At 47.5% G+C, this 13,526-nt stretch overlaps 1 protein-coding gene across 1 annotated transcript; it reads right to left on the bottom strand.

The window, feature by feature from the left end:
- Positions 1-635: 635 nt before the first annotated feature.
- LOC119448666 (neprilysin-1) lies at positions 636-11,156 on the bottom strand. Its single transcript, XM_049666454.1, has 3 exons — positions 10,832-11,156; positions 6,182-6,567; positions 636-2,573 (listed from the first exon to the last, which is right to left on the bottom strand). The coding sequence occupies exons 1-3, from the start codon at positions 11,049-11,051 to the stop codon at positions 636-638; spliced, it is 2,544 nt and encodes an 847-aa protein (XP_049522411.1). The 5' UTR covers positions 11,052-11,156.
- Between the last annotated feature and the right edge of the window lie 2,370 nt (positions 11,157-13,526).

The following is a 13,526-nucleotide window of genomic DNA, read 5'->3' as shown; positions in this document are numbered from 1 at the left end:
CAGAGATTAGCTCGAATCGGGGTGACTATGATGCCACCCGCGACACAACACTAGCTCAAACCTGCCGCCTAGGTATGCGAACAGCATCCACTCCCTCCTCCGCGTATAGGCAACAACACGTTCAACTCGGCCGCAACAACCGCTCGAGAGGCAAGCATAAACATGAGAAGAGGTCAACGAGTTCTATCCGGCAATGTCGCCGCGGAGCAATATTTGGCACAGTCGTATTGAAGCGACCTTTGCGCAGGCCGAAACACACACGAACCTCTTGAAAATTGGCTGTATTATTGCCTCGGCCTACACAACAGTGACGTGAACGAAGACTGCGTCAACAGTTCGAAAAATCAAACAGCACAGCGAAACATGGGACAACAAGTGTATTGAGTAAAGGCAACATCCTCTGCTTTCCATTCGCTCAATTCGTACACAACGATGTGCTGTCAGAGGCGCGTTTTTCATAAGCACATGAAGTGCAAGAACATGATTGAAACCGTTTTTTCGTGTATCTCGCGATAATGGTGAATAAAATTGTCTAATTATTAAAAAAAAAGGGGGGGGGGGGCAACTTCTATACAGTTCGTGCCCTAAGCGCACACCCCACAAAAGCACCATAAAAACATCCACACCGAGATAACTCAAAGCAGTGGACACCGGTTCGGAGGGTTCATCGGGTCGCCGAGAGCACAGCCGAAAGCTTCAGCAAACTCGGGTACGTGCCGCAGTGGTTTATCGCACACCGACTCTCCTGCTTCCTTGGCGTCCTGGCCTCTGCATTGGAGATAGCACAGCGCGATGAATATAAGCTGCAGTCCACTGTACTTTTCCAGCCCCTGCACCGCGCTGTCCGATGCACGCCTCACCACACTGTCGTAAGCGTCCACGAGAGCGCCGAGGCCGATAGCCTGCTCCGCGTACCATCGGCCTTTGCTGATTGAGCTGCCCTCTCGCATACACTCAATCATGGACTGTGACTCGGACACGTTACTGTAGAAGTAGAGAAACAAGCTGCCCAGGGCTTTGGCGATCTCGGATCCCAAGCCGCCGTAGTTGACCGATGAAGGCAGCCCCGAGTCGAAGAGCGGATAAGACAGGGCGTACGGCATCAGCTGAAAATCCCTCTTACTGTATAAAATTATGTAGTAATTCAGCTTGTACACGGATTGCATTGTATCATCCACTTCCGGTGGGTTTCTGATGAGAACCGACTGCTTCCAGTTGTTCACGAACGAGTCCGTCGTGTCCGGCAGCTGGACTCGCTTCTTGCTCCCGTACTCGCCAGTGTGTCGCTCGAAGTTGAAGAAGACCATTGCAAGGGAGGACCAGTCGTCGACCACGGTTATGCTCTCGTCGAAATAAGTCCAGTTGGACAGACGGCGCGAGAAGGCATTCCGCACTGATAGCGACATATTCCTGGCCACTTCACCTGCGTTTCCCTTCAGAACATCGGCGTTGTATCTGGCGAACGGTGCTTGTATGGAGAAGAACATGGCTCTGGTGACGCAGAATAATTGGTGGTACGCTTTCGTCGTGGGGTAATCCTCGTCATAGTAATTTTGAATGAGGTCCCCGTTCGCGAAGAGTGCAGCCACTTGAACCGTGCAATAGGAGACAAACGTGTGGAATGAGTCCGAGCCGTTCCACCTCCAGACACGCAGTACAGATTCCACAAACTCCGGAGACTTACTTGTGACAGACACGCGTGTGGCCACGCTTACGTTGATCGCTCCTAGCGCAGCCATCCACTTAGCCTCGGTCAGCCCGATGTCCGGCGCATCTAGAAAGCTCTCAACGCGATGCGCGGTCACCGTACGGCCGAGAGAGTACTTGACGGTCTGCAGCGCGTAAATCTCGATGGCGTGCATCTGCTCGTACGTTACGCTGTCCGTGTCGTTACGCCTGAAGCGTTCTCTGAGGAAGTCAAAGTATACTTCGCCGCCACCATTCGCACGCAGGCGCCGGAGTTTCTTGACCACGAACAGGAGCAACTTGCCGATGCTCGCGAATAGCTCAACCGTGCTTCCGTCGCTGAGCGTCGTGACATCGAAATCGAGCAGCACGTCCCAGCCGAGCTTCAGGGCGACGTAGAGGAGCGTGCGGGGAACGTCCGCGTCGCTCGATGGCTGCGGCCACACAATGCCGGCGTCGTCCAGCGCCTTCTTCACGGCTGCCAGCTCGTCCCCGCTGCCTTCGAGTATGGCAATGCAGCTGCGGTACACGGCGGCGGCTCGCTGCTCTCCGTGCTGTCCCGACGACGGCACGTCGATGCTGTTCAGTGCCTTGGAAAGCTTGTTCAGCACGCTCTGGAACTGGTTCTCCCAAACGGAATATGAGTTCGCCTTCTGCCAACCACCGCAGACGAAGCGCGTGAAGTTCTTGCACGGGTTCACGGAGTCGTCGATGGACGAGAGGAGCCGCTTTGAGTAGGCGAGGCAGGCGTGGGTCTTGCACACGTTCGAAGAAGGCGCCTCCGAGAATAAATAAGTCTTGATCGCCAGCACAACCACAGTTGATATAAGAATGACCGTTAGCACGCACAGCGAGAACGTGAGACAAAACTTCAGCGACCCAGAGACCTGAAATAAAATTTTAAGAAATCATTAGCCGCTATATCAGCAAGACGATCTGAATGTCATATCTTTCTTATACAGGGGGATCAAAGTTAAGTCGACCGGTTTTTTTCTTTAAATTAGGCACTAAGATGTACGTCAAGACCACTTCTACAGTAAGGTTATGCGCCTAGGGGGACACAGGATGAGGTGGTAATTATTGATGTCGGTGGCTTTATTACCTAAAATTGAATAATTAACTTTTTAGTGGCTGCAGTAAGCACGCATGTTTGTATTGAAAAGTTAGACGCAATCATGTTTGTACATAGTTTCATTTGGCAGACTTCTTCTAGCGCATCCGTACGCCGAGATATCGAACTGAAAAGTTTAATTGCCGTTCACAAGATTACGCATGCAAGACAGTGAGGACCGGCCCAAAGCTCCTCCCTTTTGTGACGGTGTTGCGTGCGGCGTTCGCACTGTCATATCTTGATTTCGCCAGCCGGGAGGGGAAGGGGGACAGTTATCTTTGCCAGTGCCTCCGCCCCGTTGTCACACTAAACGCCGCACGCAACAGCCGCGTCACATCAGGGAGGAGCTTTACGCCGATCCTAACTTTCTTGCATGCGTAATCATGCGTACAACAATAAAAATTTCGAGTCGGATATCTCGGAGCACAGACACGCTAGAAGAATTCTTCCAACTGATACTGTGTAGAAACAAGACTGCCCTCTAACTTTTCAATACATACATGCCTGCTTACTCCAGCCGCTAAAAGTTAATTATCCAACTTTAGTTAATAAAGCCACCGACATCAATAATGACCACCTCATTCTGTGTCTCCCTGGGCGCATACCCTTATTGTAGAGGTGGTCTGCACGTACATCTAAGCGCCTTATTAAAAAAAAAAACTGTCGACTTTGATCACGCTGTATATACAAGATGTTTCACTTAGCTTGGGTCAAACTTAATCTAGCAGTGAAGTCGGGGGGGGGGGGGGGGGGGTATTACCGCGTGGTATGAAGCTGTATCGGGTATCAATTCTACAGGGAACTATCGACCGAAGTCAATTATATCAATATTTGCTAAAGGTTTCGAAATAATGATGAATCTTAAAAAAAAACTTATCCAACAAAATTGACCTTTTAGTGATGTCCAGTTTGGTTTCCGGAAAGGTCTACAGAGCTATATTTGTTAAGACTTAAATACACCTTAGATACATCGAAAACAAACTCTATACTTTACTTTAGGTCTATTCATAAATTTCACTAAGGTTTCAGATTCTTTTGACCAAATATAGATATTGTCACATAAGTTAGAAATTTGTGTTCGGGACAACCCTCTAGATTTAGTCGGCATAATTTAGCAGATAGGTCACAGTGTGTCTGGAAAACTATTGATTATATTTACTTCCAATAAGTAGCGGTAAGCCGCAGGCAAGCTTTATAGGTTCCCTTTTGTTTAACGTCCTTATAAACGATATTGTAAACACTGACACAACAGTGAATTCATAGTATATGCTGACGATGCCACAGTGTTGCTATCTGGCGCATATGCAAATGAGTTGGCAGAAAGCTTTATTCAAATATTAGGCAACATTAAATTATGGTCACTGTCTACAGAATTTAACAGAATTAAAATACATTCAACAAAAAAGAAAATAATTTTCAGGGCTAGAAACGACATTTAGCCTTGAAGTTATGTGCGCAAGATATAAAATCGAAATTGTTGATCAAGACAAGATTATTGATTTAACGTTTTCCTCTCACCTAATTTGTGATTATCACAAAGATAACATTTCTAAAAACTTTCCTTAACGGCATCTTTATCGCATTGCCGTGGACTCGATCCCCCAACACAAATAAAAATTCGAACATATCATGCACTATTTCATTTCCTCACACATTGACTACTGCAGTTTGGTTTGGCTTACAACTCAGTGATTTATAAATAGAGTACTGCTTTTGCAAACGAAAGCTGTCCGTCACAACGCGCCCGCAATGATCATCTCCGAGCTCCACTTACTTCCACACTCACAGAATGATGAGGGTGGAAGATATGTACGAGTTCCACATTCTGCGTTCATTTCACATTTGCTCTTCTGATTTTAAACTTCAGTCAGACTACTGCGCTTCTGCAGCAAAACAATCATGATATAAATAATCGTAAGATGGACGAGTGCGTCCTTATGCCCCGCTTTCGTAGATATATCAAAACGCCACTCTTTGAAACACCATCTTTTATTTTAAATAAACACTTCGACAAGCCTACGTAAGTTTCCCGAAATGACTTTTTTTTTAATATAATGCGTGCTTTTGTAGCATGTCACTATGCTCCATGTAATATGCTACATTTTTGCTCATATGTTGTGTATATTTAGTCTATTGGTGTTATTCGTTACACCGGTGGCGTACATAAAGTGTTTATTCTATTATACAGGGTGTTCAAAATTAAGCTTTACGGAATTTTAAAACATCGCCTGTGGCAGGTAGCATAATTCTTGTCGTTGAACTGGGTTATTCAAAGAGGCGGACATTAGTAGCACGAGAAATCGAAACACATATCAACTAATTAACAAAAAATTACTAATGAGCTTCTTAGTTAATTACTTACGACAAGTATTGCAATTTATGAATAGTAGCCGGTGAGTTTGCAAGACGCATCCACTTGAAATAATTTCGAGGATGACACCAGTTTCGAGATATTTCCCAAAGTGATGGACGAAATACATGGGCGTTCCAGTTATTTTTGTGCTTCAATATATAAAACAGCCTTTTGGTAAAAAAGTAAGTGGAACAGGGCATTTTTACCGAAATTTGATGGCGCATATCTCCAAAATGGTGTCATTAAGGAAATTCATTCCAAGTGGATACGCCTGACAAGCTCACCGGCTACAATTCGTAAATTGCAATATGTATCGTAAAGTAAATAACTAAAAGTTAATTAGTAAATTCTAAACTAAAAGTTAATTAGTAAATTTTGAACACCCGGTAGAATGACTAGAGTACGCCTTAATTATATTAGTGTATTGTGTAATATCGTTTCATTTTACTTTTGTATTTCTTTTTCTGTAATACAAGTGAGTACATGTTTTTGCTGATGTGTCATAGTATGGCTACTATTCTGTAACTAAATTATGAACTTTGTGTATGAAGTTCTCTTCATCTCTGTGATCAGTTTACCTGTCATGTTGCCATGTGTCGCTCTCCTATGCCACGTACGTCAAGCTGTTCCTTGGTAGCTTTTAGCCCCGGAGTGGATCCAGCCAGGACATCTTTTGGCGACTAAAGAGTATCCAGAAGTTTTTGAAACAAAGTAACTAGCTTTTGTTGTTCCTTTCTATTATTATTTTTCTTTGCTCTTGGGGCAAAGGGTCGCTGCTTGCGTCTGGCAGAATTGTCCGTGCGCGTTGCCTGGATGTCTAGTTCGTTATGGGGGACATGGACAGCCCTGGCGGTGGACACTGGGATCATGTGAACTAACTTGGGGTGGATGAGAGGCCACAACAATCAAGCGTTTCTCAGGCGATATCCCTGAGAAGTACATACTATCAGTGGACAATGTTGTTCAGCTTTGAAGATATGAGGAGGACAAGCGTGTTCGGCACGACGCTGCCAATGGCCTGAAAGCCTTACCGCGGGTGGCTTCGGGCCCTCCTCGGCGATTTGATCACGGGGCAGATTGGGCGGACTGAAGGCCGCCTCCATGGGGAAGGCCATGATGTTTCCGCTTAACAGGGGCGACATTAGACCAGTCGGGCTACTGGGCAATACCGCGCTGGCCCCGCCAGAGGGGCCGGCCTGTGACACCGGCAAAGACACCGCACTGGCCCCGGCAGAGGGGCAGACCTGTGACCCCGGCAACGATACCACGGCGATGCCCTCGGTGGGGGCACGCTCAGTGGTGGAGACGCGACTCGGACGTCGGTGATGCTGAGTTGCCGAAGCTTCCACAACATTCGGCGGTTTGGAGCCCTTGGTTACTCGAGCGAACGGTGGCCGGATGGTGTGAACTTTGGCGTCTGCGTGGCGAAGACATGCGCAAGACAGTAGTTGGCCCCAAGCGAAATGAAGGCCGGTGGTATATTCAATAAAACAGCTCCTCCATGAGCAGAGAACGGACGCAAGTTTAGGGACGATATTGTATTGCATAGTCCAATATAATATAGAGTTCTACAAAAATTCGTCAGGTCAGGTAACGTGATGAACAAGTTCCGGCCACTGATCAAGTCAAGGTAACAAAAACAGACGAAAAAAATGACGTTTCGAAACCCGTACGGTCGCTAAAGCATTTTTCCCTTCTTTTTTTTTCCCCTCGACTTGGTCATTCACCGCAACTTCTTGATCACGATATTGTATAGTTCAGGGTCACTACATGTATCACCATCGTGGACGACGCACGTGTAATATAAACATATTCCTTGCGACAAGTTGCAATAAATAGAGCATAGAGTTTCGTTATTGCGAGATCCTACTACAATGCGACACAGTAGAACTCATAATGGTGCATATTTTCACACTGAAAATAACGGTCATGCTTCAGCCAAGCCGATTTTGATGTCTTAGTTACTTTTCGTCAGTGCGTGCTAAGTAAGAACGAACGCAATAAAAAATAGGTTAGCATGGTACACAAAGTAGCAGTGGCAGATGTTTTGTTGTTGCAACGTGTATAACTCGACGCCTAGCGCCACATCAGTTTCAAGTTGGTCCTAGAAATTTCCCTTCGGTATCAATGTTAGCTTTGCATGTGACGAATTGCAAGCAATATGCAAAACAAGCGCGGATTCCACCGTTGCTTAACGTAGAAGCAAGTCTGTCCCACTTAACAGGCGATAATAAATGCAGCTGTACAAAGGTTGTCGTGATATAAGAATATTTTCATTGATGATCCTGTCATGCAGCCGTCAGCGGACATATGTCATAAACAGCTTTCGGGATCTGCCCATCTATTGTTCTGAGTGTTCTTCCTCCGGGGCTTGCCTATAATAAGTCCTACTACAAAGGGCACACGTGGACTATATCAGTTTTACTAAAAGCTTGCGTAGCAACGAAGCGATAAACAATGAAAACCTCACGACACAGGTATATTCCTCAAGCTAGCCCTTCGACAGCAAATAAAGCGATAATCCTTAAAGGCGATCTATACATTTTACCATCGCATAAACAGAATTGGATAAGCCTCTCTTACAAGTTTGCTTCTACGTTTTACAAAGTGAATTCTTTAAAACTTGGCCGCTTAATCGTGCATTCTCGAACTACCTCCGAATTCGTCAAAGAAGACTATTAAGCTCGTTAGGGACCCCACGTGGTCAAAATTAATTCGGATCCCCCCACAACAGCATGCCTCATTATCATATCGTGGTTTTGGAACGTAAATCCACATACTTTATACATGTGATTAGCGTTCTTTGGGAACTTCACCCTTTTTGTGGTATGTCTCTGCGAATGTATGCCCTCGCCTAACCTATTTCCCGCCAACTTGGGTCACTGGTTATAGTCCATGATCAAGTAGGTAGAGCATTGGGCTGCTGTGATGAAGAAACTGGGTTACAAACCAACAGTAGGGCCGACATGGTTTACTGGGTGTGTGGCACTTTGTATGTGTGTGTGCCGCTCTTCAACGAACCTCTTTGACGTCCACTTGGAGGACTGATTATGTGCCGCTCGGTATGTGCTGTTCTTAATGAACATCTGTGATACCAACTTGGGTCACTGGGTATAGTCCATGATCAAGTAGGTAGAGCATTGGGCTGCTGTGGTGAAGAAACTGGGTTACAAACCAACAGTAGGACCAACTTGGGTCGCTAGGTGTGTGGCACTTCGTATGTATGTGCCGCTCTTCAATGAACCTCTTTGACGCCCACTTGGAGGACTGATTATGTGCCGCTCGGTATGTGCTGTTCTTAATGAACATCTGTGATACCAACTTGGGTCACTGGGTATAGTCCATGATCAAGTAGGTAGAGCATTGGGCTGCTGTGGTGAAGAAACTGGGTTACAAACCAACAGTAGGACCAACTTGGGTCGCTAGGTGTGTGGCACTTCGTATGTATGTGCTGCTCTTCAATGAACCTCTTTGACGCCCACTTGGAGGACAGACAGGTGCCGCTCCGTATGTGCTGCTCTTAATGAACATCTTTGATACCAACTTGGGTCACTGGGTACGTACCACTGCGTATGTGCTGCTCTTCAATAAAAAATGAGTCTTTAAGTTCATCCGATTCTCGTGCCGCTATGTAGATGGCACAGCGTGTACAGTAAGAAGCGCGAGAGAGGAGCCCGATTGCATACGCGTTTCGGTGTTGGCAATATACGGTGTGGCGCTACACTGCTTCAATGCTAATCGCATCAACGTTAAAAATTAAATTATGGGGTTTTACATGCCAAAGCACAGGGAGAGGACTTCGTCCTGCAGTGGACATAAATATATATAGGCGGATAATGAGGTGCCAAAGCTACGATATGATTATGAGGCACGCCGTAGTGGGGGTTTACGGATTCATTTTGACCACCTGGGATTCTTCATCGTCGGCCTAATGCACGGTACAAGGGTGTTCTTGCATTCGGATGTTATGGCATTTGCCGCCGCGTCCGGGATTTGTTCCCGCGACCTCAGGCTTAGCAGTGCAACACCAAAGCCACTACGCTAACACGGCAGATAGCATTAACGTCGACATTCATCGTAAAAGATGGGTTCTGCGGGAATTTATTCGGAACTCTTTTTTTTACACCGAAAGCTGTATATGGCTAGGCGAAACGAAAAGCCGTTCGTCTCATGTTTCGTTAAACGTCTCCATTGGCTGCGCCGTCAGTTACGTTGTTCGCTACGTCGCACCCAAGCGCGCTCGCTATTGGCAGCGCCGTTAGTGACGTGGTTCTCTGCGTCGTACCCAAGCACGCACGCCTGCTCTGCCCGCAACGCCGCCTCCTTGGCTCGCCGTTGTCGCATGCGTTCGATATCTCGAGTTAGCTCGGCGTCGTGGTTAGCAGCATCCACCCGCCATGGCGCTTGCGTTCCACTTCGCGATTTAAACGTGGATGTTTTGTCGCAGCCGAAGCCAAAGTGCCGCTCGAAAAACTCCCGCCGAAAGCGGGCGTTGGGGCCGGCGAACGCGTTCCCGTCATTGCCACGTTGACGCTACTCTGCCCGCAACGCCGCCTCCTCGGCTCACCGTTGTCACATGCGTTCGATATCTCGAGTTAGCTCGGCGTCGTGGTTAGCAGCATCCGCCCGCCATTGGCACTTGCGTTCCACTAGAAGCACAAACATGTAACCAATTGAGAAACGCATCAATACAGCGTCGGGATTCACCCACTGCTAAACACGGGGCCGGCACGTTTTAGCTTCGCTGGCTAACCATCTGTACGGAGTGCTCGGGCGGTGATTTCTTTAACGCGATAGCGTTCAGGGCCCCGTGTCGCAGAAAATCCGGCGCCGGCAACCGGCGTGTGATCGCGGGTGGCGGAGAAAATCATCCAACCACATCGACCGCGCAGGCCCTCCACGTGGTGCAAGGTTTTGGTGAACAAAAATTGAATTTCTCACAGTGAAATCCGTCAGAAAAATGGTAAAGTACGACTTTACCATTCGGCGTCAGATTCGCCGTCGGATTGTTTAGCAATCGGCGTCGGATTGTAATTTGAATGTACGAGAAAACCTAATTCTGCTATGAGGAAACTCAAACACAAACCCCTTTTCCAGCATTTCTACCAGACCTGCGCGCGTCGGGGCAATAGCAAACGATTAATATAATAATAATAAAAGGTGCTAGGGCCTTCACATTTTAATATAAGACCACTTATATTGCCCCCTGGAAAAGTCTTTCCAGCAAAGCATTTCAGTTTAAACGTGAAGCCGACTTTAAGGGGATCGGTGTAAGCTTGGTCTTTGTAAGCTGGCTTTCCCACGTTCAGTGTTGCAGTCAATGAAGCCTACTTGCCGTATGCGAACGGGTCCCGATCCTGATAATGCTGTCGCGTTCCACTCTAAAGGCGAAGCTTAAGCGTCCTCCAAATTTTTTTTTCCAAGTCTTTCATTCAAGAGACGCGTCTGAAGGCCCTCTTGTGCACTTAAATGCACGTGCACTGACTTCAGGGCGAGCGCTAAACAGTTTATTCAACCACATATCTTGTACGTAAAGGCTTTCTTTACGTAGCGCCATGATCCATGCAGCGATAGTTCGCCGGGACTGCAGCTAAAATGAACAGCAACCTTAAACGCGCGAGCGACAATGACGATTGAATAAGCCTAACGGATTCACTAGAAAGCCCTAACGTGCACACTACCTGTCTGTCGTAGCGTAGGACTCGAGATTGAGTTTCCGTGACCTTCCGGCGGGCGCTTGTGAATGACATCTCGTTCATGGGAAGCTCCGCGCTGCTTCAAGTGGCGGGCCGGTAACGAGCCATGCTTGGGCCCTTTCCTGGATCCAGTTTTCTCTTTCCCTGCCTTAGCGTGCTGCGCCTGCTTGTCAGAAGCCCTCGGAGCAGCCTCTGTTGGCTTCATGGACGAACGCTAGATAAGGTTGCCTTGATGAGGAGCAGCGCGATGAAGCTGTCTGTGAAAGACATTCGATCGTCTTCTCGTTCTCGGAGGGTTCCGTGAGAGCGTGTCACGAGAGCGTGTCACGAGAGCGTGCTACGAGAGCGTGCCCGCGGCAGGCGAAGCGATCGCAATGTCGATGCAAACTTTCCTGCAATTAAAAGGTTAAAGTAAAGTGACGGTGACAAGAACTTTTATTGGTTCTGAGAAACTGGCCAGGGGGAGAAGTGTCTTGAGGATAACTGCACCTTTTTTAATCACGCGTTAGCACAAGGAGTGTCAAAGTGTAACAAAAAATAACGTCACAGTTTCGCCTAAGGGCGAAGCAATGAATGCGATAGCAACACAGCAATGTCATACGAAGTAAGGTGAGCGGCTTTGGTAGCAATATGAATTGTAATAAACATGAGCTGATTAAGTAAGCAGGTGTGCTGCGGCGTAAGTAGACCGACATGAAGAGAGACTCGATGACCACGAGAAGGCGCGTGTGAAACGGTGGTGTTGATGAGAAGCGCTTCCCGTGGGCAGCGTGTGCGAAGGGACACACCTGTAGCGCTGCACTGCCGATCCGGGCAGCATTACATGTGTAGCGTGCGTTGGAAAATGTGGCCCGACTATTACTAACTGAATGAACAAGCGTGGTGTGAGCGCGCACAAACAAACATGAATAGATCACACTGAATGACTGCAGACAACGACTGTCAAAACGCTGGCAGCAAGCCCATATACGCTGCAGCGGGCGAAGGTACGTGCGGTCTATCGCTTCAACAGAAACTGAGCGGCGAATGCACAGTGCATAAAGGTCAGAGCCGTGTGGAGATAAGAGACGGTGCGGGCGAGCGACGAGCGCGGTTGTTGGCAGAGTAGAAGTGCGCCTCCCCCCCCCCCCCCCGCTCCCTCCGGCGCTGGCTTCCCGCTTCCTTGCTTGCGCGTGGGAGGGATAAGAGACTGTGCGGGCGAGCGACGAGCGCGGTTGTTGGTAGAGTAGAAGTGCCCCCCCCTGCCCCCCCCCCCCCCCCGCTCCTTCCGGCGCTGGCTTCCCGCTTCCTTGCTTGCGCGTGGGAGATTGAGTGCGTTCGCTCTCCGTGATAGCGCGCGTCCCCGCACGCTTCCACTCAGGCATACGGCGCGCGGCGAAGATTTTATCTATACGGAACCTCACGGCGACGGCAGAAATCCGGTTGAAGTGTCCATATAATTGCTATCGCAATAAAATTAAGGCGGAACCCATCTCACAATGACTGTCGACAGTAATGCGATTAGCATTCAAGCAATGTAGCGACACACCGTATTCCTAATTCACGGTTATTAAGGTGAAAGCCTTATATGTCTCATCGTTCAGTCGACCTATCAATGTCCTTGAGCGAAAATGCGTCGACGACACGAAACGTACAAACACTATCATCAATGGCTCACACCCCCGTAAGCACTTAAGCAAGATGCATGATAAAGCGAATTAAGAGGGATGACAAAGCGAATTAAATGGATGACTCAGGCGAGATAAAGAAAATAGAATTAAAATTGAGCTATTTAAGAGGATGACAAATCTAATTAGACTAATCGAACTAAGGATGAGTAAGCGAATTAAGAGGATGAATAAGCGAATTAAGAGGATGAGTAAGCGAATTAAGGCAGCTAAGCAATATAAGACGATGACTAAGCGAATTAGTCAAATCGGATTAAGAGGATCAGTAAGCAAATTAAGAGGATGACTCAGCAAATTAGATTAAGCTAATTAAGACTATGAGTAAGCGAATTAAGAGGATGACTAAGCAAATTAAAAGGATGACTAAGCGAACTAGACTCATCAAATTAAGAGTATGAGTAAGCAAATTAAGCGGAATAACTAAGCGAAGTAAACTATGCAAATTAAGGAGGATGTGTACGTCATGTGTCCCTATTATATGCATTGGCAATTGGGCTTTCGCCTTCAAGTCGTCTTAGGGGTAACATAAGAGATCCTGTGAATGTTTTAAAGCAGTAGTAGTCATTCTGAGACTACCGCTGCTTCGGCTACATGAAACATACACTGTCTCTGCCATTCGGCCACTTTACTATGGCACTCACTTGCTAAGGTCGCCCATGAGCATGACTGCACGACGACGACTGTATGACGACAACGCAGTGACGACAATGGAATGATTATGGAAGAATGAAGTCTAAGAACGACAAAGGGGATATGACGACGATGGCATGAGGACAATGAGATGACGATCCTGAAAAGATAGCGGTGGTATAACAACGACGGCGGGCCAATGATGGCATGAGGACAATGGAATGACGACCGAGTATATGAAGACGATGGTGCGCGACGACGGTATGTCGACAGCTAGATGAAGCTAAAATGACGACGATGGCACGACCATTGGAGTTACAGAATGGGTGCCAAGATAAGGGAAGCGCAGTCGGGACAGCAGGAAACTAGGCGAGGTGATGAAA

Source organism: Dermacentor silvarum, chromosome 4 (assembly GCF_013339745.2).
Source record: "Dermacentor silvarum isolate Dsil-2018 chromosome 4, BIME_Dsil_1.4, whole genome shotgun sequence".
In the NCBI taxonomy this organism is placed as follows: domain Eukaryota; kingdom Metazoa; phylum Arthropoda; class Arachnida; order Ixodida; family Ixodidae; genus Dermacentor; species Dermacentor silvarum.
This window is presented reverse-complemented; position numbering and strand designations above follow the sequence as displayed.

Coding starts and splice junctions, on each gene's coding strand:
- LOC119448666 (XM_049666454.1), bottom strand. CDS start 11,051: ATGAAGCCAACAGAGGCTGCTCCGAGGGCTTCTGACAAGCAGGCGCAG. Junction 6,568..10,831: donor TCCTACGCTACGACAGACAG/GTAGTGTGCACG, acceptor TTCGCCACGCAG/ACGCCAAAGTTCACACCATC. Junction 2,574..6,181: donor AGGGCCCGAAGCCACCCGCG/GTAAGGCTTTCA, acceptor ATTTTATTTCAG/GTCTCTGGGTCGCTGAAGTT.